Source organism: Aphis gossypii, chromosome 2 (assembly GCF_020184175.1).
Source record: "Aphis gossypii isolate Hap1 chromosome 2, ASM2018417v2, whole genome shotgun sequence".
Taxonomy (NCBI): domain Eukaryota; kingdom Metazoa; phylum Arthropoda; class Insecta; order Hemiptera; family Aphididae; genus Aphis; species Aphis gossypii.
In genome coordinates, this window is record NC_065531.1 from 61,907,906 (window position 1) to 61,929,218 (window position 21,313).

The 21,313-nt window shown below is 28.1% G+C and overlaps 4 protein-coding genes across 5 annotated transcripts; 2 read left to right on the forward strand and 2 right to left on the reverse strand.

Annotated features, from left to right (window-relative positions):
* The first annotated feature begins 930 nt into the window (after positions 1-930).
* Positions 931-8,299, forward strand: LOC114122984 (60S ribosomal protein L4). The gene is made up of 8 exons (XM_050199007.1): positions 931-1,094; positions 1,763-1,940; positions 2,002-2,247; positions 3,450-3,574; positions 3,657-3,755; positions 6,084-6,355; positions 7,737-7,896; positions 7,973-8,299. Exons 1-8 carry the CDS (start codon positions 1,092-1,094, stop codon positions 8,267-8,269), a joined length of 1,380 nt encoding a protein of 459 aa, XP_050054964.1. The 5' UTR covers positions 931-1,091; the 3' UTR covers positions 8,270-8,299.
* A 1,752-nt stretch (positions 8,300-10,051) lies between these two features.
* On the forward strand, positions 10,052-13,076 carry LOC114122979 (cyclin-dependent kinase 20-like). The gene is given in 6 exon segments (XM_027985803.2): positions 10,052-10,367; positions 10,926-11,091; positions 11,094-11,113; positions 11,978-12,256; positions 12,529-12,756; positions 12,902-13,076. Coding segments are annotated over 6 exon segments (1,041 nt in total). The 5' UTR covers positions 10,052-10,190; the 3' UTR covers positions 13,073-13,076.
* A 112-nt stretch (positions 13,077-13,188) lies between these two features.
* On the reverse strand, positions 13,189-17,031 carry LOC114122951 (actin-interacting protein 1). 2 transcript variants are annotated; one of them, XM_050199006.1, is made up of 15 exons: positions 16,768-17,031; positions 16,574-16,695; positions 16,408-16,498; positions 16,198-16,345; positions 15,954-16,134; positions 15,712-15,867; positions 15,508-15,636; positions 15,344-15,448; positions 14,841-14,943; positions 14,492-14,706; positions 14,307-14,426; positions 14,065-14,229; positions 13,758-13,908; positions 13,561-13,674; positions 13,189-13,495 (listed from the first exon to the last, which is right to left on the reverse strand). In XM_050199006.1, exons 1-14 carry the CDS (start codon positions 16,781-16,783, stop codon positions 13,565-13,567), a joined length of 1,812 nt encoding a protein of 603 aa, XP_050054963.1. In that variant the 5' UTR covers positions 16,784-17,031; the 3' UTR covers positions 13,189-13,495; positions 13,561-13,564. The 2 variants fall into 2 exon arrangements, with proteins under 2 accessions (XP_050054963.1, XP_027841566.1); XM_027985765.2 differs by having other exon boundaries at positions 13,189-13,674; positions 16,768-17,030.
* A 1,103-nt stretch (positions 17,032-18,134) lies between these two features.
* On the reverse strand, positions 18,135-21,313 carry LOC114122962 (sideroflexin-2). The gene is made up of 9 exons (XM_027985776.2): positions 21,043-21,313; positions 20,257-20,449; positions 19,996-20,166; positions 19,730-19,928; positions 19,545-19,670; positions 19,394-19,460; positions 19,223-19,325; positions 19,055-19,102; positions 18,135-18,997 (listed from the first exon to the last, which is right to left on the reverse strand). The coding sequence occupies exons 2-9, from the start codon at positions 20,406-20,408 to the stop codon at positions 18,889-18,891; spliced, it is 975 nt and encodes a 324-aa protein (XP_027841577.1). The 5' UTR covers positions 20,409-20,449; positions 21,043-21,313; the 3' UTR covers positions 18,135-18,888.

Sequence of the window (21,313 nt, forward strand, 5' to 3'; positions counted from 1 at the left end):
CTACCTAGTTACCTACTTAACTCAAAGTATGCATAGGAAAATCCAGCAGATTTTTTTTCATTTTGCTTTGCTGTTTTTTCCTAAATTCGTTTGGAGACAGTTATGAAAGCTACAAGAAAATTACTATGATAAAGAGTTAACAAAATACAATGTACTATATAAATTATAAACTATAAAACGCCATAAGCGGATTCATACAAACTGAAAAGTATTAATTTTAAAGGCCAAAAGGATATAAAAGTAAATAGAAAAGAATATTATTACCTATGCAAACATTGACAACTTTTATCATTTTATTTGATAACATAATCCGATTAGGTATCAAAAATACTATTGGTTGGGCTTTGAAAAATATATGTTTATACTTTAACAATTTAAGATTGTTTTAAGATGTTGAAATAATTTGTATAATGTGTATTGCATTTATTTTAGTATTGAACTGTTGGCCAAGATATATTATACTAAGTTTTACTATATTATTCTATGGGATAATAATATACACCCTACACAGTGCGAATAAGGATCTTATAATCTGTGATTCACATAAGTAAAAGAAAACTTATTTTAATTTGTATTAGATATTATAATTGTACACGCACACACACACACGCACACACATATATGTATATATCAAAAAATAATTATTCTATTATTCTTTGTACATATTACAGTATCATTGATTATAAAATTTTACAGAATTTATTCTATAACTATAACCAATAAGGCAATAACAATAGTTACCATAATTTATAATATCGTCATTGATTATAATAATGTATAATAATAATAATAGTATCGTTCAGTGTTGTCACAATGTTTTAAATTTGGCGGGGAACTATTGAACTTGGAAAGAGAATAAAACATACATAGTGATCATTTCTTCCAGACGTGTTTGTGTTACTTCCATGATTTTCAGTAGTTGTGCGTTACCCCCTCCACCCCATTCCACGGAAATTGATGTCGTAGTCGGTTCGTGTAGTTGTGGTTAACACGTTTTCATGTCCATCTTTCTCTATCACTGTGACTCGGTTCGGGCGCGGATGGTTATATTTTTTTAAGTTTTTTACTATTTAGTTGCTAGGAACAGCGCCATGGTAAGTCATTTATATTATTCTTATTCGTTTGTTTTATGTCACCTTTTACGTTTAAATCAATTATTACTTAGTTATAAGTCGATAATTTCCTAGTGTTCGTAAGTCGAGTGCACGCATTCAACCCGCAGACTACTCGGCCGGCTGGCCATGTGGATCAAAATTATTTAATATTATAATGCGTGTTTCTGTGTTCACTCATACAATTTCAAAATATGCGTGTATTTAACTATCTTATAACTTCTTCACTACGATTTACTGATCTATCCAATTCGTTTGTAGAAAGTAGTTAAATTTCTAAACCTAACCTCACTTTTGTAATGACGTTATTTCACCACTTACACTATCGTTAATTTTATGTCAATCAGGTTATAATAATTCAATGTTACATTTTTGTACTTCAGTCTAGTTTAATTATTTATGTTAATAAAGTCACCCTTGACTCGTGATTAGGCTTATACTTTACCTATTGTAGGTAAAATCAGTTCTTCACTTTAATTTATGGCGTGTTAGTGTTTATTTTCCTGTTAATATCTTCCCAGTACTCATACTTATCTATTATTTTTAAGTGTGCTAACTGTTATTTAAAACAAGATATTTCCTTTTTTTAATTTAAAGTAATTGTTTTAAATAAAGTTTATTTAATATATATTAAATAATAATGTTTATAGGCTTTATCTACAGCTCGGCCATTAGTTTCTGTATACAGTGAAAAAAATGAGGAAACTGGAGAAACTGTCGCTCTTGCTACTGTGTTTAAGGCACCTATCAGACCGGATGTTGTCAGTTTTGTTCACGATAATGTCTCAAAAAACAGCAGACAACCTTATGCTGTCAGTAAACTAGCTGGTAAGAAATGTCTATTTTATGATTTGTTAATTATGTAGTTAAGGTTTTTAAATGTTTTAAGGTCATCAAACTAGTGCTGAATCATGGGGTACTGGTCGTGCTGTTGCTCGTATTCCTCGTGTCCGTGGTGGTGGTACTCACCGCAGTGGTCAAGGAGCCTTCGGTAACATGTGTCGTGGTGGACGAATGTTTGCTCCTACACGTGTATGGCGTCGTTGGCATAGAAAAATTAATGTTACACAAAAGCGATATGCTACAGTATCAGCTATTGCTGCTTCTGGTGTACCTGCTCTGGTCATGTCTAAAGGTAATTATATTTCATTACCTATAAATTACAATTTTAATGTTTGTATGCACATAAAATGTCCACATATGAACTTTGTATTTATCAGTTTTCTATGTTTTTTTTTAAATGTGTGCTAAATTAAATAATTTCATCAGCGTACTCTGGCAAAAAATAAATTGTTGCTTGAGTTCCAATGGATTTAAACAAATTTTATTCAAAACTTATTATGTACAAAAAATGATGACATCGCTTAGAGCACTGGGTTATGATATCCTGTGATTACTTACACGTTGACAAAGTCTGATAATTAATACTTATACATTAATTTTGTGTGAGTTAGTAGTAATTTGGCTTTTTTTAGATTTAATAATTAAACATTGTTCGTAATGGTTATTGATCTTTCATACATATTGCTTGTATTCAGGGTTGTGAAAATAAACATTTTAAACATGTTTTTGTTTGTTTAAATGGTTTAAACTGTGAACTGTTTATTTTTTTGTTAAGTATTTTAAATCCTAAATTAAATGTTTAAAACACTTGTTACTTAACTATTTAGTTAATTCAAAATGATGACACTCTTTACAGAGCATTGGGTTATGATTTCAATGATTACTTTTACGTTGACACTGTCTGATTTTAAGTTAGCAATTTTTTTTAATTTAAGTGAAAAATACTTGTTTGATAATTATCAATGTATTTTTATTACCTTGATGCTAGAATAGTGAACAATATTATATCATTAATTTGATTGGTTATACTTTATTTTACTGAAGAATATTATTTTAAATATTTTCATTAATTAATTAATTAATTAATATACTTGCACATTGTACAGTTCAATACTTAATATGTATTTGTACAAAATCATTTGATCGTTTAGTGCATACATTAATGTTGTGCTTTCTAGGCGTTGCCTCACTTAATATTCATATTAGTGGTGGCGGCAAGAGTATCAAACAAGTCTCCATCATTTCAATACTAGTTAAGATTATTGTTTATTTTAATTTGCACATAGTACAGTCAAATACATATGTGTATTTGTACAAAACTCTTTGATCGTTTAGTGCATATATGAATTTTGTGCTTTCTAGGCGTTGCCTCACTTAATATGTATATTGGTGGTGGCGGCAAGAGTATCAAACATTTATTAATCAATTAAAAAAATAAAACATTTTGTTCGTTACTTAAGATGTAATTAACAATTTAATTGTAAATTGTTAAAGGACACTTGGTCCAGGAGGTACCAGAATTTCCATTAGTTGTATCTGACAAGATTCAAGAATATACTAAAACAAAGCAGGCCACAATCTTCCTTCATCGCATTAAAGCATGGAAGGACATTCAAAAGGTTAAATTTATATTATTTTCTAATATTGTTATATTATACCATTTATCTAAATAATTTTAATTGTATTTTATTCTACTCTTAGGTGATCAAGTCTCGGCGTTTAAGGGCCGGTAAAGGAAAAATGCGCAACCGTCGTCATGTACAACGTAGAGGTCCACTAATTGTCTATAGCAAAGACCAAGTAAGATATTAATACTCTATTATTTATTTACAAATTTAAGGAAATAATGCACATATTTTTATTAAGTTATACGATTGTATATTATAACTAAACATTTATTGTGCTATAAAAATTTGGTCTGATCTTTCCTAGTCGGCTTTTGCTTGTATTGGGGACAAACTTTCCAAACAATCTTAAATTATCTATAAAATTCCTTGAAGTAATATTAAACAATTGTTCTAGAACAAGAAAAGCCTAATAATATCCAATATTCAAATTAATAAAAAATTTATTTCAAGGTATACCCTGGACACATTATATTTACTTTATATACTGCTAATATTTTTGTTATTATGGTAATCAAAATATTGCACAATATCACACTTGTAATATTTATATATAATATTTCTGAGTGGTCTTTTTGTGCAACATTAATAATTATTTCACAGTCGCTGCTATAATTAATTATTTATTTGCTGCATACTCCAAAATAATTACAAAATATATCCATATTAAAATTAATTTAGTTGTTTTTTATTAGTGGATTACATATTTCAAATAATATATTAATAATAAAAGCACATAAAAATGTCCAACATTCAAACTGATAAAATCATTGAAATGTTACCGTAAGTGTGCTAAACAAATATTTTATTTCAAGGCGTACCCTGGAATCTTACTACATAACTCTTTTGGGTTCCATTGAAATTGAACATAATTATCGATACTTCAATGAATAAATGCTTATTATTGCACAATTTCACACTTTAATTATTATTACTTGATTCTTATGAGTGGTCTTATTGTGCAAAATTAAAATTTGATTATTTCACAGTCGCTGCTTTAATTAATTATTTATTTGCTGCATACTCCAAAATAATTACAAACTATATCCATATTAAAATTAATTTAGTTGTTTTTTATTAGTGGATTACATATTTCAAATAATATATTAATAATAAAAGCACATAAAAATGTCCAACATTCAAACTGTTAAAATCATTGAAATGTTACCGTAAGTGTGCTAAATAAATATTTTATTTCAAGGCGTACCCTGGAATCTTACTGAATAACTCTTTTGGGTTCCATTGAAATTGAACATAATTATAGATACTTCAATGAATAAATGCTTATTATTGCACAATTTCACACTTTAATTATTATTACTTGATTCTTATGAGTGGTCTTATTGTGCAAAATTAAAATTTGATTATTTCACAGTCGCTGCTTTAATTAATTATTTATTTGCTGCATACTCCAAAATAATTACAAAATATACCCATATTAAAATTAATTTAATTACTTTTTATTAATGGAATTACATATTTTAAACAATATATTAATAATAAAAGCACATAAAAATGTCCAACAATCAAACTGATAAAATCATTGAAATGTTACCGTAAGTGTGCTAAACAAATATTTTATTTCAAGGCGTACCCTGGAATCTTACTGAATAACTCTTTTGGGTTCCATTGAAATTGAACATAATTATAGATACTTAAATGAATAAATGCCTATCATTGCACAATTTCACACTTTAATTATTATATTACTTGATTCTTATGAGTGGTCTTATTGTGCAAAATTAAAATTTGATTATTTCACAGTCGCTGCTTTAATTAATTATTTATTTGCTGCATACTCCAAAATAATTACAAAATATACCCATATTAAAATTAATTTAATTACTTTTTATTAATGGAATTACATATTTTAAACAATATATTAATAATAAAAGCACATAAAAATGTCCAACAATCAAACTGATAAAATCATTGAAATGTTACCGTAAGTGTGCTAAACAAATATTTTATTTCAAGGCGTACCCTGGAATCTTACTGAATAACTCTTTTGGGTTCCATTGAAATTGAACATAATTATAGATACTTAAATGAATAAATGCCTATCATTGCACAATTTCACACTTTAATTATTATATTACTTGATTCTTATGAGTGGTCTTATTGTGCTAAAGTATAACTGATTGTTTCACAGTCGCCACTCTATTAAACATTATATATTGATGGCATACTCCAAGACATATCACAATATTTTGTTATAATATGTTTATTTTGGGATTACCTTATTTCAGTCTCAGTTTAAATTACAATTTATGATATTTAATTGGTAGCTCAACAATATCTTATAATTCGTGCCTAAAATATTCTTATGATTTCTTGTTTTAACAAATTTTTTAATAAACTAAAAATAAACTACATAAATGATATTACTTTATTTCCTGAAATAACTTGACTTTCTCTTTTACCAGTTTGCCATTTAAATAATTCTATTTCTACATTTAATTATTTTTAATATTAATTATAAAAATGTTGATTTATGTTTTAGGGTTTAAAGAAAGCTTTCCGTAATATCCCAGGTGTAGATTTGATTAACATCAGGAAATTAAATTTGTTGCACTTGGCCCCTGGTGGTCATGTTGGACGTTTTATCATCTGGACACAGTCTGCTTTCCAAAAATTGGATAGTCTTTATGGTACATGGGACAAAAAAGCAACTTTGAAGAGTGGCTATAACTTGCCTTTCCCTAAAATGTCTAATACTGATTTGACAAGGATTCTGAAATCTGATGAACTTAAGAAGTATTTGCCAGCTAAAAGGTATGTTCGATTATTATTTTATGTATTATGTTAACTATTAATAACTATATTATGGTGATAATTGCCATATTTAAACTAAAAATTGTATATAGATTAATAGTTTATTGATATGTATTGGTTATGATGAAGAAATATTGGTCCGTGTTGTTGATATGATATGATAATATCCAATTAATTATATTTTTCTGATCCAATATAAAATTTAATTTTTAAGACAAATGAATCAATTTAAGCGAAAGTCTTAATTATGATGAGAGAAATGCTTGGTCCGTGTTCTTGATATGATATGATAATATCCAGGTTTTTTTAAAACTTCTGATTTAGGTGCTTTATCAATTTAAATTTAAGGCTTAATTATGATGAGAGAAATGCTTGGTCCGTGTTCTTGATATGATATGATAATATCCAGGTTTTTTAAAACTTCTGATTCTTATAAATTACCTTTTTTAAATCTCTGGTCTAGTTAAAACTATTTATTTTCATAATACTTATATAATAATACTTACTATTTTATCATTCAACATAAGAATGATTAAAAAGAAATTGTTAAGTTAATGTTTTCATTTAACTTGATTTTCCATAAATAAAAATATATATATTATTTTTAATCTTATAATTTTTGGATTGATAATATTTTCTTTTGCGTGATATAATTGTCACTATAATTGATTGCAATCTAAAGCTTTTATTTGAAATGTCATTAAAGTAAGAAGAAATACACTAATATGCTGGTCACATTATGTTCATTTTGTATAAAACCTTTATTATTGTGCCTACATAAAGATTTGAATTTAATCTGATATTTATCATAAACTTATCTAATTAATATTATCCTTAATAAACAAAAATTACTTGGTAATAATAATATATTAGATTGACTATTGGTAACAAGTATTAAAATTGGAAAATTGGATATGATGTACATTTTAATGTTGAAAATACAGTGATTTTTAAAAATTATGCTTTGTTTTAATTTCTGATCCAATAAATGTAGTTTGTAAACAATGAATTCTAATTATGTATACTAGTTGGATATGACGATTATTTTTTATTGATAAAACATTTATGATTACTAGAATAATTTGCTTTGTTTTAATTCCAGATCCAATAATTTTATACCGTACTCTAATTATTGTTCCTACTATTTAATTTCATGATCAGATATATTATGTTTTGTTTAGTATATTTATTTTTGTTAATGAAATAGTGTATATAAACAATTGGAAATGACGATAACTTTTTTGTTGATAACAGTGATACTTAAAAAAATATGCTTTGTTTTAATTCCTGATCCAATTAGTTTAATTTTATTATTATCTATTTTTATTATTATGTATTACAAGAAAGATACTTAATATAATCTAAATGTGTTCATTTTTAGAACTGGATCAGTTCGCCGCACTCGTAAGTTGAACCCATTGAGACACGTACGCACCATGCTTAGATTGAATCCTTACATCGCGGTTCAAAAACGAGTTGCAAGCAATGAAAACAAACTAAGAACTTTGGCTAGGGAAACTTATTTAGCCAAGAAAGAAGGTGTAAGTAAAACATGCATATTTATATTTAACTCACTATAGGTATACCTATGTATTTTAATTTTATTAATATTTTCAGAGACCAACCACTGAGAAGGGTGAGAAGTTGTTGAAACGTTTCATTAATGAAAAGAAAATGTTGCGTGCTGCTAAAATCAAGGCAAAGAAGGTTATTGCTGTTAAGGGTCTACGTGAAATCCATGAGAAGAAATTGGAAGCATATAGGAAACGACTTGCTGCTCGTGGTGGTGCTCCACCTACTAAGAAGTGCAAGAAACAATTACCTAAGCCAAAACCTAAGGCTGAAGTTAAAAAACCTGCACCCGCCACCAAGGCTGCACCAAAGGCAAAATCGACTGGTAAAGCTAAGGCATGATTGGACTAATAAACAACATTATTATAAAAACTATTGTTTTTTTTCTCCATATATTCTTTTCCTTAATAAATATAATAGATTTACCAACCTAAATTGGTAAATAACTCAATTTGAATATTATCAACATGATTATATTGATTTAATAATTATATAGTATTATTATTTATTGTATAATATATTACTGGTACAACTTTATTTAGATATATCTTAAACTCATTTAGTGTACCGTGTTATTTCAATGTTAGACCAACATAGCTAAATCCTTAACTGAGTGTACTTGTGTCTATCAAATTATAAACATATCATTATAATTACGATGGCATATTAAAGAAGTGAACTCTAAACTGCAGGTTTAAAGGAATTACAAATTAAATGCTCATATGTGTTTATTTTATGTTGTTGGTGTTTGTATTGGAGTAAATTTACTAGTAGGTTATAAATAGTAATGTATATCTTTCAAACAACAATTGGACATGGAGTGACTTGTTACTTATCTTAATATAATATAAAATAATATGTTCTGACTTAGTGATTTATCATTACCTAGTTAGAAGTTTATATCGCTGGAGCTATAATTATGAAATTAGGTCAATATATTTTAATGGTGTGACATCTACATTTGAACTATTTTTTTTAATTATAATCAAAACCACTTGTATGGCTGTTTAGATATGAGTATTATCATTCAACAAAGTAATACGCTGACAAGATCTACAACACATTTTGTAGCTAATATTGACAATTATAAATTGGTTAATATTGTAGAATTATATTGAATTTACAACCAATATATTTAACCATAAAATCTATTACCAATGTTTTGACAAGTGTTAAAAAGAACTCATTTTCCAGATTTAATTGATAAATTCTACAATTCCATGCCTAACATCAGTATAATAAATAATAATAACGTCTGGAGTTAAGGTTCAATCACAACCCCACATATTGCCGTTGCGGCAGGTTTCCGATACACCTGACTAGTCAGTCCAAATCTGATGTGGCTAACCCAATTGAGCAAAATTGTATTCCCGGCGTATCAAAAGAAAACCTAGGTTGCCATTTTCATTTTTAAACTATTATACAAAAATATTTATTTAAATAATTATAATAATTCTAAATTCAATATACCTAGTCACGTTATAATAGTATTAATAATAATTATGACTTAAAAAATAATGAAATCAAAATATTTTTAAGTCAATAATGGTGACAATCATTATGTATCTTATCTTTGTCCTTGTCCTTTGGTTATTAAATATATAAATATACAAATAAAAAAATAGTTTACTTATTATATAAATATATGTAATTAGTGTTTACTGTTTACCTATATTATATTATACTTGAAAGCTGACACTTCAATCGTCTTCGCATAGAATTATTTTTCAGCTAGGTGCCTAGGTACTTGCAATTTACTGTACTAATACTTCGTTTTTATGCATTTTAGGCTTTAATATTTATTTATACCTATTTTCACCAATGTGATACATAAATACATTTACTTCAATTTTCAATAGGTATACCAAGTCAGGTAGGTACAATAAATTTAGTTAACTTTGCAGTCTTTCTATATTCAAAAATTAGATGATGACGACTTGCCTCGAAATCTTATTGATATCTTGAGTGAGCATATCAAATAACAATAGTGTTCTATAATTTTATGGGATTGCCTGTTGGATGTTTAAGCTTAGACACTTTTGTTAAAAATATGTAAATTGTTCAATTACACATTACCTTAATGAAAATTAAAACGTCAGTATTATGGTTGCCGGTTGTTGCATTATTGACATGTTGCCATGACAACCCAATTAAACACATCATTGATGCAGTATACATTGCAGCCATAATAAAACTTGTACTTTTTAATTATTAAATTCTCTTACTCTATTCCATAGTTGCTTCTAAATTATATTCATGATAAATGGAAAATTACAAAATCTTGGAACGAATTGGGGAAGGAACACATGGACAAGTGGTTCAAGCCATGGAACGGTCTACTGGTAAAATAGTCGCCATTAAGTGCGTACGTTCATCGGACAAAGCGTCAAAGAACTTGCTACGCGAAATCGAATCACTGAAAGCGCTGGATTCCGATTACGTCTGTTATACATATTAAAAACTAGCAAATAGTTGATTGTCCTAGATGGAGATTGGTGAAGCTGTGATTGATTTTTTTAAATAATTTTGCTTTTGTCGTGGCTATTTTACTTATAATTTTATAGCTTATAAATTAAAATATTAGAAAAATTGTTTATTATTTGCCTATAAATTGAATTTGATTTGTTTAATACTTTGATTATTCTTTAGTAAGATGTTTTATTGTTTATTGTTGTATAATAAATGTGCAACTATAATTTATAAAAAGGAAATCAAAAATACTTATTTGAAACATTGATAAATATACTACCTATTAGCTGGTATCTATTATGGAGTATGGCCGACCGTATGGGGTTGTAAATACATATTATATCTTATAGTATATACTGCTATTATACTATGTTATGTACTTATGTGGGTAAATAAGATTAAGGTGTCTATATTTGTTACCCTCCCATTAAAGTCAGTTCTTCTTAATCTAATAATCTCCGTCTATGTGTCAATATGCTTTAGATAAAGCATAATACAATAAGCATCTAAACTGTTTGCCGTCTTTCAGGTCGTAAAGCTGTTGGATCATTTCTGTCACAGTTTCAGTTTCTATTTGGTACTAGAGTTCGTGGCGTCTGGCTTGCCAGAGATGTTGTACGATGACAATGTATTGCTCGACGATTCCCATCTGAAAACTTACGCGCGTATGCTCCTCGCCGGTGTAATGCACATGCACACACGAAAATCATGCACAGGGTGAGAAAAAAGTCACCGAATAATAAGGCACATTTTCTCAGTATTTTTAATCACATATTTACATACATATATATGTATAATCCTTCGTAACAAATAACAATATTAATAATTATTTTTATTTGACTGATTAGAGGTAAAAGTTTCCATTTTGAAATAATTAAATTCTAAATCTATAACATTGAAATATGAATAATACCGAATAATGCCAGAAACGGAATAAGAGTTGAGATAAATATGTGAGACTAAAAGTATTTTATATAGGTAAAAGTTAATATCTTAACTTTAGAAAAGTTTTCAAGGAATATCTTAAGCAAAATGCCAACAACTGTCTATTTGAGATTCAAGATTATGTATACCTATATAGTATATACGAGTATATATATATATATATATATATATATATTATTGCAGGGTATTTTATTTAACGTTTTGCAGTTAAAATCATATTTAAGTATTGTTTAAAAAACTAATTCAATATATTTTTTTAAATAAAACCGTCAACAATCTAAGTATTTCAATATTTTGCGTAGGCGCGTGTGTCTTAGTTTATTGAGATTTATACTGAATTGCATACCATAAAATGTAACTTGTTTTTAGTCATTCACTTGTAGATATAGGTGCCTAGCTGTATTATTTTTAGTTTATTTTTATAATTTATTTTGGATTACAAAATAAAACCTTGTAAGATTATCATACATGACCTAATTATCTACTTAAAAATTAATTATTTGATTAATATACCTAAATAATTTGCTTAGATTAGTTAGTCGGTTCTTGTTCCTAGATTTCATTTACGGTTTGTTTTGTGCACGCGTCTGTTCACTATACAATTCATTTTAAGATCTCGTCGTCTGTTTTTATTAGGACCTGAAACCGGAAAATTTGTTAATAAGTTCCGAAGGCGTTTTAAAAATAGCGGATTTCAGCTTGAGCCGCCTGCTATTGACAAACGCAACTGCGGACAACGATGACGCGAATGAACAGCGTAACGGACGCGACCGATGTTACACAGGCCAAGTGGCAACGCGCCGATACCGTGCTCCAGAACTCTTGTTCGGCTCTGTCCACTACGATCAGTCAATTGACATGTGGTCGGTCGGTTGCATTTTAGCAGAAATGCAAATGAAAACTCCTTTGTTCGCGGTTAGATGATTCGTTTGTTTTTTCTCTAACATTTCAAACTACAGTGACGCAGTTACTATTTATCTTGAGTCAGTACCTAACGGAGTTCCTATGAATCCAATGCCTTCTCGATTCTTCGAGATACCCATGCATTTTTTCAATAGTTTTCACTGTATACCTAGTAAAATAATGTTCATAGGAAATATTTCATTTTTAACTTGTGTAGTTGTGTATCTCGGGTATAATTTTTAAACTGGCTGTTCACGTAACATAAAATATTATTACAATTTTAGGGAGATTCTGATATGGAACAGATTGCCATCGTAGTGCATAATTTAGGGACTCCAACTGATGAAACTTGGCCAAATAGAAATGAAATGCCAGATTACAATAAATTGAAGTTCACGAAGTGTGATCCAGTACCAATAAATGTTTTGTTGCCTGATACTGATGAATTATTAACTGATCTAGTGGGAAAATTAATTTTATACAATGCAGATAAAAGATTGAACGCGTACGAGGTACTTTCTAGTAATTTTTTCATATTAAAACCGTTATAATATAAACCATAGAAGGAATTTAAAAACATAAAAAAATGAATGTATCATTAAATATGACAAATTGATAATTTATTAATACTAATATAATATTTAAAACAATTTACAGGCATTACTTCATCCTTATTTTTTTAATGAACCATTACCATGCTTGGAACACCTAATGCCAAAACCACCAAAGGATCATAGACAAAAACTAATGCAAAAACCAATCGAAGTAATTGAAAGTTTGGAAAGAAATTTTAGTTGTTTATACCAAATACTTGATGAGACATTGTAAATTTGTAATTACATAACATTATTTTTGAACATTGAATTAATAATTCATGATAAATCACAAAGGAAATTTTCATACATTATATTATCATATAATTAATAATAACAAAAAATAAAACATTATTTCAGAGTAGTTATTATTTTATTATTTATTACACATTAGAAAAATATAAATGCAAAATACATATTAAAGTATTGAGAGAAATTAGAAAACTATAAAATAATAAAATGGTTAATAATAATAAACACTTCTGTAAAAATAAATAAATAAAATATACTTTTCATTGATTGAAATCTATATTGGCAAAACCATAAACCTAATTGTTATTTAATAATAATAGGACACCATTTATCTGTGAGTGCAATTTTTCCATTTTTGGATTTTATTTCATTAAAAAAATATAAATCTATTGGTTAATTTATAACTCTAAAATAAATAAATAAAAATAAATAGTCAAATAGATATATATAATATATTTAAACTTGTAGTACCGGATTAAATGGGAGTAACATTCCAGATTTTTGTATTGCAGTCTTGTCCGACCGAAACTATAGTTTCATCATCCAACCACAGAACACGTGTAATTTGACTTTGTGGATGAGCATCTATAATAAAAAAAAATATATATATACATTATCTTATTTAACAACAACACAACTTGATTTGAACTAAAAGCTTTGATATTAACTTTTTATTATTGTATGTTTATTTGGTGAAGTAACACTCCATACAATAATAGTGGTGTCCAAACTTCCACTGGCTACTTGTTTAGAATTTGGTGACCAGGCTACACTGTTAACACGTGCGTTATGGAAACCCCAATCTTGCTTATGAGCCAACTAAAAGAAAAAAAAAAAGATACAAAATTAATGACGGTCAATTAAAAAATTATATTATATTATATATCTTACCGACTATCCAATTGTAAAGTAAATAATAAATCAAAATAAATAATATAGCATTTGTTCCAGAATTAAAGTGTTAATTTTACTTACATTGAATTCGGGTACTTTGTATAAAATGACTTTTCTGTTCGCATCACTTGCTACCAAGTACTCTCCATCAGGTGAAAATGAACAGTCTGTAATTGGTCCTAAGTGATCACACTCCGCGACAAATTCCAAACTATAAGTGGAATCATTAATCTTGTATACATGTACCTAGAATTACTTATCGATTAAACCATGATCACCATTGTGTGTAATGTATGCAATTTTAAGTTGTTATGCATACTTACTTTATTATCCAAAGCTCCTCCAACCGCAACAAAACCAGCATCTGGACTAACAGCTACAGACGAAGGTTCATAGTCCACGGGTAAATTAAATACTTTTTTTTCGTTTTTCAATACTATTATCTAACATATAAAATTTTCATATTAGAAGTACTATTATTTTTCTCATTAAATATGTTCTGTATAACCTCTTTAATCGTAGCCGTGACAATCACATTACTGTTGAAATCCATTCCCCTTGGTTGAGCATTTAGTTTGACTTGCAAATCTGTGTATGAATTGGATTTAATATCAACTTGCCTAAGACTGTCATCAATTCCACATGTATATAAGTATTCATTATCCAGTTTCATTCCATTAATTTGATTTCCATGACCTACGCCTTTTATTCTGTCATTTTCACCTAATTGTATTTAACAGTAATTAACAATTATTATATTTTTCTTAACTGGAAGAAATAAAAAAATAGAACTTTTTAACCATATTTTGTAATCAATACTTTAAAATGGTATATAATAATCAATATTCAATATTTACCGTTTGCAGCATTCCAATTTGTAATATAGCCATCGTGAGAGCCAGTATATATAGTACTACGATCTGGGCTCAGTGCCAATACCGTAATTGGTTTATTATGACCCTAAACATGATAAGTGTATTTATTATATTTATTTTCTCCTAAATCAAATATTTTTGATATTCATTATATCTTCTATCATAATATTTAATTAATAGACATTTTAAAGTGCTAATTTTATTTTTACTTTTCTCTATTAAATCAAAAGTATTTCCATTAAAATAAAATTATTTTAGCACAATACTACTTGAATATGAATTACATTCAATAAATGAGTAAAATGGTTATTATTTAATATTCTCAAATGACATTTATTTTAAATCTGAATATTTAAGAAAAAAAATATACTTTTAGAACCAGTATAAATTTATTATTTTAAAAGCAATTTCAATTTATATCAAAATAATTCAATATCCTCAACTTTTATCTTTAGAGAACAATACTTTTGAAAAATGTTAATTACCTTAATGACTCGTAGGGGTTTCTCAGGATTGTTGACATCTAGGTAAGTAATAAAGCCATTAAGAGAGACGGTTAATAAATAATTTCCTTGCCACAAACAAGAAACCTATTAAAATACATAAAAATTATTATCTTAATAAATAATCTAATAAAAAAATTACAAACCTGTTGATCTTCTACTTGATTTCCTATCACAAATTCACTAACAACAGATTTTGTTTCTACGTCCCACAGCTTACAAGTCTTATCACCAGAAGATGTTAATAGACGTGTACTATCAGCACTCCAAGCAACCTAATATTTTTAATATTACATTAAAAATTAAAGTTAATTATATATATATATATATTTTTAAGTGTTGATAATTACTCCATAAACTCCTCCTTTATGTGCTGGACTACCAATTTCAGCGACAAGATCAGCATTAGTACCTTCATACAAGAAAACTTTACCATCAAAACCTGCTGATGCGAAGAAATTACCATTTGGTGAAAAACGTACTGCCTGCACAAATCTTGAGTGTTCCTATAATATAAAAAGTTAAAGAGTTAGGCAGTCTAACTTATTCAAATAAAATAAAATAAATTGAATTAATCATATATAAAATTTACTTGTTTGGTCATCTTGAACTTAAATGGAGGACCTTCAAAAACACCAATTGTATTGTCTTCACTACCGGTCACTATTCTAAAAGGACGACTAGGACGGAAATCACATGAATTAATTGGTTTAGACTGGCCTGTTATTTCACCGACTGAAGTACCAGTTTCTGACATAAATACATGACCAAATCTATAAAATTATAATGATGTATTTGAATAAATACTACATAAAAATCTAAATGATTCAATGTACCTCTCTCGTCCTTCACCAACAACCACCATTCTTTGATTGTCTGGAGACCAAGAAATGTCTTTAATTGGTCCCCCAAAAGGATGGAACTCATTTTTAAGTATGTGTTCTTTATTCACAGTATCCCAAATCCTTACTTTTCCTGATTGATCTTTAATTATAATATTATATTAGTCGAATATTTTATTTGTTTAATTTTATTTGATCTCATACCACCAGATGCAATGTAAAATCCACTAGGGGAATACTTGGCGACATTTACAGCACAGGAGTGTTCAGTGTAAACATCTGATATTGCAGGGTTCTTGACAAAAAATAAACAAAACAAACAAAAATTAATCAACTGTTTATTGACAACAAACAAAATATAGAGCCTCACCTCAATGTCACGTATAATGACACTGTTACCGTTTGTGTAAAGAAAATTTTTTCCCTTAGGATCACCACCCAACACAATCGGCTGCCCTCGTTGAGTGCGTGGTAGTGTTGAGTAAATATACTCTGTAATCAAATAATAAAATTATTTTTTGGTCGCTCAATACCAAAAATCTATCGATTCCGACGGTGACTCACTGTTAGAATAAGACATAGTGTAGAATTATACTGTAGTAGGTAAAAATAAAGCACTAATAAATAATAAATCACTAAATGATGAGTTAATACCGATTTAGGGTGAAACGACTATTACGGATCTACCTAATACGTGAAAATGAAAACACACGGTAATAATATAAAAAAGACGGCGGGACTGTAGTTGTTTGTAAGGTATTTTAGTGTGTAAAATGTAAATGTGTAACTATTTTATTCTCGAAGACTACAGAAACCTGATACGTTCGAAGCTAATGATAAGTATATTATTATTATTATTACAAAGATAACTGTACCGAGTCGACCAGGATTACCATATAAGGAATAGCAAATCATTTATTTTGTGTAATTTTAAAATGATGATAAATTATAATTGTATGTCACGCAGCGTACTTATTTATTTTGCCCATAATTCAACGATTTCAAAGGAGTAAGGACATCGTTTTATGGGTTCTATCGTCGTCGAGTATAGAAAGTCGCATCATTTTCAATTGATTTCGGACGCACAGATGTACTGTAGCTCGTTTATTTTTTCATTTCTTATCACGAGATGTTTTCACAACACGCAAACCACGGTTGTAGATAGAATTTAGAATTATAGAATTTCTATCTACAACCGTGACACAAACTATTCTGTCTTATCATCTGCGGCGTTTGCCGGTCTGACCGGGTGTGTTCCTTACTTAATAATAGCAATAATAGTCATTATTCAACAAAAAAATATATTAAATTGTTTAGATAATAATATTATAAACCAAGGTCCCCTACTCCCTACAATAATTCATAATATTAATTTTATAATAATAATCGACACTAACTACGAATTAGGATAATATTATAAAAATATATCATGACTCTAACTGCTAAATAAATAGACTATAGTGATTATTGAATTATTTAGTAATTACCTAGTATTAACCATTATGGTGAAACACTAGAATAACGGTCTGTTGACTATTGTGTTTACAAGCTACAACCGTAGTTGTGGAAATAATAAGTTTATTAATAAAAGAATTTAATGAATATCATTAGGTGGATACTAAACACAACAGTATACATAAATGCTCTTTAGATCATCTTAGAAATGTTGACACCACAAACACAATGATTGCCTTACAATAGCATTACAGCATATTTATGTTGAATTGACCTATTGTCGATGTTCTTTTATAACTTCATTCTTGATATTTTAATTTTTAAACAAGTAAAAGTTTTTAACAGTAACATTTTAAAACACTCATAACGGGTATATATATCAAAAATTCACTAAATAAAACACAGTCAACTTAGATATTTTGCTACATACTCGCAAGGCGCTCTCTTAACAAAAAGAAAATTTTAAAACAAAAGAGTAATGATAATATATCAACTTTTTTTTATTGAATATAAGTATGTAATCACTAAATGTTACAAGTATGTTGCTTATTTAAATAATTCATCATATAATAACTACTACTATTGGAACATTCAGTTAAATAGTGATGTTTAAAGCTTATTATTATACAAATAAAAAGATTTAGATATATTGATTGGGTTCATAAGTAAAAATAATAGTAAACAAAACAATCAGATCTTTAATATTTATAAATATGTGTATAGAAATAAATTACAATAATTATCGACTATTTTTCTAAGCTATGACATTCACTTGATTCTAATAAGTAATGATCATGTTATAACTTACAGCTTACACTTTTTTTTCATCAAATTTACTTAATTTATAAATTTAAAATACTACGTTGGAAGCACTTGATACATATAAATTAGTTATTACATTTGATTTTTAAAAACATATAGGTAAAACAGAAAAATGTATATCAAAATTAACATTGTATCAAAAAAAAGAAAATATTAATTGGACGATTATTATGCAAACAAATGTCAGTAAAAACAAAATATAATATGTAATGCTGACATAATATGTACTTTTCAACTACCCAGTATTATCAAAAGTTCTAGCAAGCCATATATCAGTTTCCTGTAATTGTCTTTAGTGATTATGTGCACCCTAGTTAAATATTGGTTTTTTAAAAATTATTTCACAATAAATAGGTAAATCTAATGAGTACATTTTTAAAGACACTATCAGTAAATGAGATTGTAATGTTAAAGTCCTTTATTGCAGTACACAACAGCAGGTGGATTCTTACAGTTGTTCACAATGTCACAGTATGCAGCATTCTCAAATTTCTCCAAAGTACTTAATTTAATGGAACTAAAATACAAAAAAATGTTTAAACATAAATTACAAAAATTACTTTTTATCACATACCTGAACTGAGGAAACAGGGCACATGCAGTTGGCACCATACCAATCAAACTAAAAATAAAAATACAATATTCCATAAAATTTTCATGTTTCATTATATATAATTACCAGAAAAAATTGATAAATAATAAGTTTATATAGATCTTTTTAATATTAAAATATGACACTTACAAACAACCAACAGCAAGTGTTTGGAATGGAGCATGGATCCAGGTATTACGCTTAAACCATGTACTTTTGTTTTCAAGTTTTTCCATTATAACAGGTAACAATACTACAAATAAAGTTGAGATACACTTAAATACACAATTCAAAAATTATAACTGTTCTTTTTTCAATTACCCATTCCAGGTGCACACATAACAATTCTTGATACTATTACTTGGGATATTCCTTTAGCAGCAGCTAACTAAAATCAACCAATAATTTAAAATTATGTCTTGATAATAATTAATAAGTAAAAATAATATTAATTTAGAGTGCAATAAGTTACTTTTGAACAGCCAACTCTATTTTTATCGGCATCATAAACATCTACACCTTTCAATAATTCAGTCTGGCGCATCAATGGTATGTTCACACAATTTGCAGCTGCAACCGCGGCAAATGGAACATATCTCTAAAATATTGATCAAATTAGGAAAATTACTATGACTAGATAAATCATTGTCAGTTTACTTGAAAAAAAGGTGAAGCATTGTTGGTTAGGTATTGTTTGAATTTTATGGATGTCACACAAGCAGCAATGGTTGCTGAACAGTAAGCAGTGGCCATTTGAGTTTGACTAAGGGGAGAGTTAGCATTTCGATTGGTATAGTTGACCAAAGCATTGAATGACTGATTAATCCATTGCCAAAACACTACAGCTGGTACAGTCCTTGTTAAGTAACAAAGTAAAATAAATATTAATTCTTGTATATTACATATTTTTAATAATAGCTTACTTATAAAAAGACAACATCGCTCCAGTAATCGCCATACCCCCAGGGACTTGAAAGCACATTCGACCAAATACATTTTGTTTTTGTCCAGTATCAGGGTGAAATGAACTTTCATAAATCTGTTTGGCGGCTAACAATTGTTCAGTAGTTGTACCAGGTGGAAGTGTACCATTTCTGTAAAAATGTGAAACATTTTTGTATTCAATTAAGTTTTAAAATGTCTCATAAGTCATATATTATACTAGTACTATTATTTTTTCTCACAGATAGGATGAACGTAAAGACTTGGCTTTTTCAAGTTCTTGATCCGTTTTTAAACATAGCATAGGGTTTGTTACCCAAAAATAATAATGCCATCGTCCAACATAAGTACTCTGATCCCAAGGACATTTTTCCATTTCAAACGGTGTGTTCATTTTAAAATGTAAATATTTTCTTAATTAAATATCAATAAGCACTAAAAAAAAATATATATATAGCAATTATACAATGTTAATAATTTCTTAATCAAATAGGGTAAAAACTAATAAGCTTATTAACTATTATCATTATTCAACGTACAACTAAACTATACAAAACCATTTAAACCAAAAAGCAGACTATCAGTCAACATTCAACAACTGTTTACCGTTGTCTAAAAATATTTAAAATAAAAATGTGTAGGTTGATAGGACGCGTATTTTAAAATATTCGCAATTGAGTATACTAACTATAATTAACGTCAATTTTGTATCACACTGCTAAAACAAACAATAGTACTGTCCGTTATTAATAACGAGTCCCTAAGATTTGACTAAAAATGAATTCAGGGAATATTATTGTTCGAATTAACACCGAGATGGGTAATTTAAACGTAGGACAAATGGACAATGAATAAATTACTCGATAAATCCTAAATAAAATACATGAATGATATAATAGTCATTGAATAAGCGAATTCGTTAAAAAAAAATGTAGCTGGCTTTTTATAGGTGACACTTTGACAGCTGCCGTCATCCGGTCATCGCACGTCGTACATTATTATGTATAACTAAAATTAGTTTTTTTTACCTTTGACAAATATTAGTTATGTCCGTTCAGTTCCTCTAAGTACGGTTTTGAGAATCGCACGTCTTTCGTATTTAAAACAATATTCTTTTTTATATATCATTCACAAATAGACTCGTAAGTCGTGACAGTGACAGTTGAATCGTAACGCCGCGCCATTTATAATTTATATTATTAAATACATGAGCGAGCGCAATGTTGAATGTATTATTGTATTCCGTTAATCTATGATGCGAACTCCCGAACTCCGGTACTCGGTAGTAGAAGCCGATAA